This window comes from Geospiza fortis, unplaced genomic scaffold, assembly GCF_000277835.1.
Source record: "Geospiza fortis unplaced genomic scaffold, GeoFor_1.0 scaffold224, whole genome shotgun sequence".
Taxonomy (NCBI): domain Eukaryota; kingdom Metazoa; phylum Chordata; class Aves; order Passeriformes; family Thraupidae; genus Geospiza; species Geospiza fortis.
Window position 1 is genome coordinate 4,837 of NW_005054448.1, and position 2,353 is coordinate 7,189.

Genomic DNA, 2,353 nt, shown 5'->3' on the forward strand with positions numbered 1-2,353 from the left:
CTGCCAGCATGGAGGAAGGACTTGCAGGAAAGCTGAGTGGCACCTGGGACCTTCCCAAAGAGGCTGAACTGGCTCCTGAATGCCCCAGTGAAGGTTATTCCCCAGGCCCTGCAGAACTCTCTGGCAGTGACCCCGTTTTGGGGCTCCCCGGTGCCCGTTGTCCCCTGCAGCCACATTTTAAGCAGCTCAAGGAGCACAATCCCAGTGCCAGGGCTCGCTACAGGACCAGGGCAGGCTCCAGATGGCCATGCCCAAGGCACAGGTCCAGCAGATGCCTGCTGTCCCACCTCCTGCAGCAGGGTCAGGAGGATGAAGACTCTCCTCAGAGGAGAAGGGGCAGTGCCAAGCCCTGCCTGTCCCCTCACCTCTGTGCTTCCCGGTCATCCTTGGGCATGTAGTTTGCCAGGCAGTCCAGGATGAAGATCTGGCCCCACTCAGTGCACTCGTTGAGGGCTGTGAGCAGCTTGTTGATGGACTGGGGGTTGAGGTCCAGGAGGTTGCTGCTGGGATGAGACTCCGCGATTTCCGACAGCGCCGCCACCGCGTTGGCCACCACCTGCCAGGGGGACAGGACACGGATTGGTGACACCAAATGTGGTGTGAGGGGATGAGCTGCCTCCTCACTACGAACCCCTCACATGCCACCTACATCTGGGCTCCAGCTTCTCCCTCCCCACAGCGGATCTGAGGGGGATGGATGAGCCATCCCCACCGCACGCTCCCACCGCCCACGCCGCATCTCCAACGGCTCCCACGTGTTCCACGGAGTCAGCCTTGGCTTCCTGCCCAGCTCCCTTCCCCAGGCAGTTCTGAGGAGCCCCAGAGCTTTCCACACAGCCCCTGGGCTCAACACTACACCCAGGGTAAGACTGGAAAAGCAGGAAAGGATGTGGGAAGAGAAACCCTGGGGAAAGATGGTTTTAAAGTTCTGCATGCCCGGGGAAAGGGAGGGAAGTCAAAGCCCAGCTGCCAGGAAAACCAGAGGCAAAAGCCACTGGCTCTGTGGTATCAGAACCAAGCAGCAGCCTCCCTCTGCCCTGAGCCACCTGGGGCAGCCTCCTTCCCACTGGGAACAGAGGAATAACACACAGCCACGGGATGGGAGAAACCCTCTGTCCAGGACACAGGGTTACGGGGCAGGGAACACAACCTGCAGTGTGTTAAAAGTGGTTTGTTAACCCCAAAAAGAGTCTGGAAGGAAGGGAGTTTGTGGGGTTTTCCTGTAATCTGATCCTAAGACTCCTCCCATGGGACACCTGATTATATCCCCAGGTCCCAGGGCTGCTCTCTCTCTGCTCTCAGCTCTCTGGAGCCCTGCTTGGGCTCCCAGGCCTCTTCCTCCTGCCCCCTCCTCCCCTGGCACGGGGTGGGGGGGAAATAAAATGAACCCTTGTGCTAAACAACGAAGACATTTTAAAAAAAATTTAAGAGCTAAAAAAAACAAAGGCAAGAAAAAAGGCAAGAAAAAAAAAGGCAAGAAAAAAAGCAAGAAAAAAGGCAAGAAGAAAGGCAAAAAGAAAGGAAGGCAAGAAAGAAGGCAAGAAAGAAGGCAAGAAAAAGGCAAGAAAAAGGCAAGAAAAAGGCAAGAAAAAGGCAAGAAAAAGGCAAGAAAAAGGCAAGAATTTTCTTGTTTGCTTCTCCTGCCATTGGCTGTGGCCTCCCTGGACACGATCTCACCACTGTAGCTGCACACTGCTACAGGAGCTGGACGTGAACGCGATGGCAGAGCGGCGACTGCCATTTGGACAAAGAGGAGGCAGAGAAAGCAAAAACCAATCACCATGGGGTTGGAGTCTGAGATGAGATCCTTGAGGGTGTCCAGGAAGCCCTGGTCCTCCACCAGCTGGGCGTTGATGTCGTGCAGCTTGGCCACGCAGACGGCGGCCGTCTTGCGCACGTAGGGGTCCTCGTCCTTGAGGCACTTGCGCAGGGGCTCGCACAGGTACTCCGTGATCTTGTCCACGCGGATGCAGCCCATGGTGCGCACGGCCAGCGCCCGGATCAGCGGGTTCGGGTCCTCACAGTCCTGCAGGCATGTCAGAGGAACTTTGAGATAGGGCTAATGAGCTCTAGGAGGCCTGTAACACACCCAGTGCTGCGGTGTGATCGCAGGGTTTACCCCAGAACCTCGGATCCCTCCCTGAAGATTCCCTGCCAGGTGTGTCAGTCACCTCTCCTTTCCCCTCCCTGACCCCTCCCAGCACTGCCTGTCACTCCTGGCATTCTAGAAGGGCACAGAGTGATTGGCAGATCCAAAGGATGCCCTCTACCCCTGGGGGGCATTGGGCCATCCAGGTGTCCTTTGTCCCTTTGTCCCTCCCCTCCTGTCCCTGCTTGGTGGCTCCCTGCCCCT

The 2,353-nt window shown here is 57.1% G+C and overlaps 1 protein-coding gene across 1 annotated transcript in view; it reads right to left on the reverse strand.

The window, feature by feature from the left end:
- AP1B1 (adaptor related protein complex 1 subunit beta 1) overlaps positions 1-2,353 on the reverse strand; it is an 11,601-nt gene that overhangs the window by 4,754 nt on the left and 4,494 nt on the right. Inside the window, exons 3-4 of the mRNA XM_031062440.1 lie at positions 1,781-2,026; positions 366-556 (exon numbers count right to left, since the gene is read on the reverse strand). Coding sequence (XP_030918300.1) covers positions 366-556; positions 1,781-2,026 — 437 coding nt within the window. The remainder of the gene's footprint in view (positions 1-365; positions 557-1,780; positions 2,027-2,353) is intronic.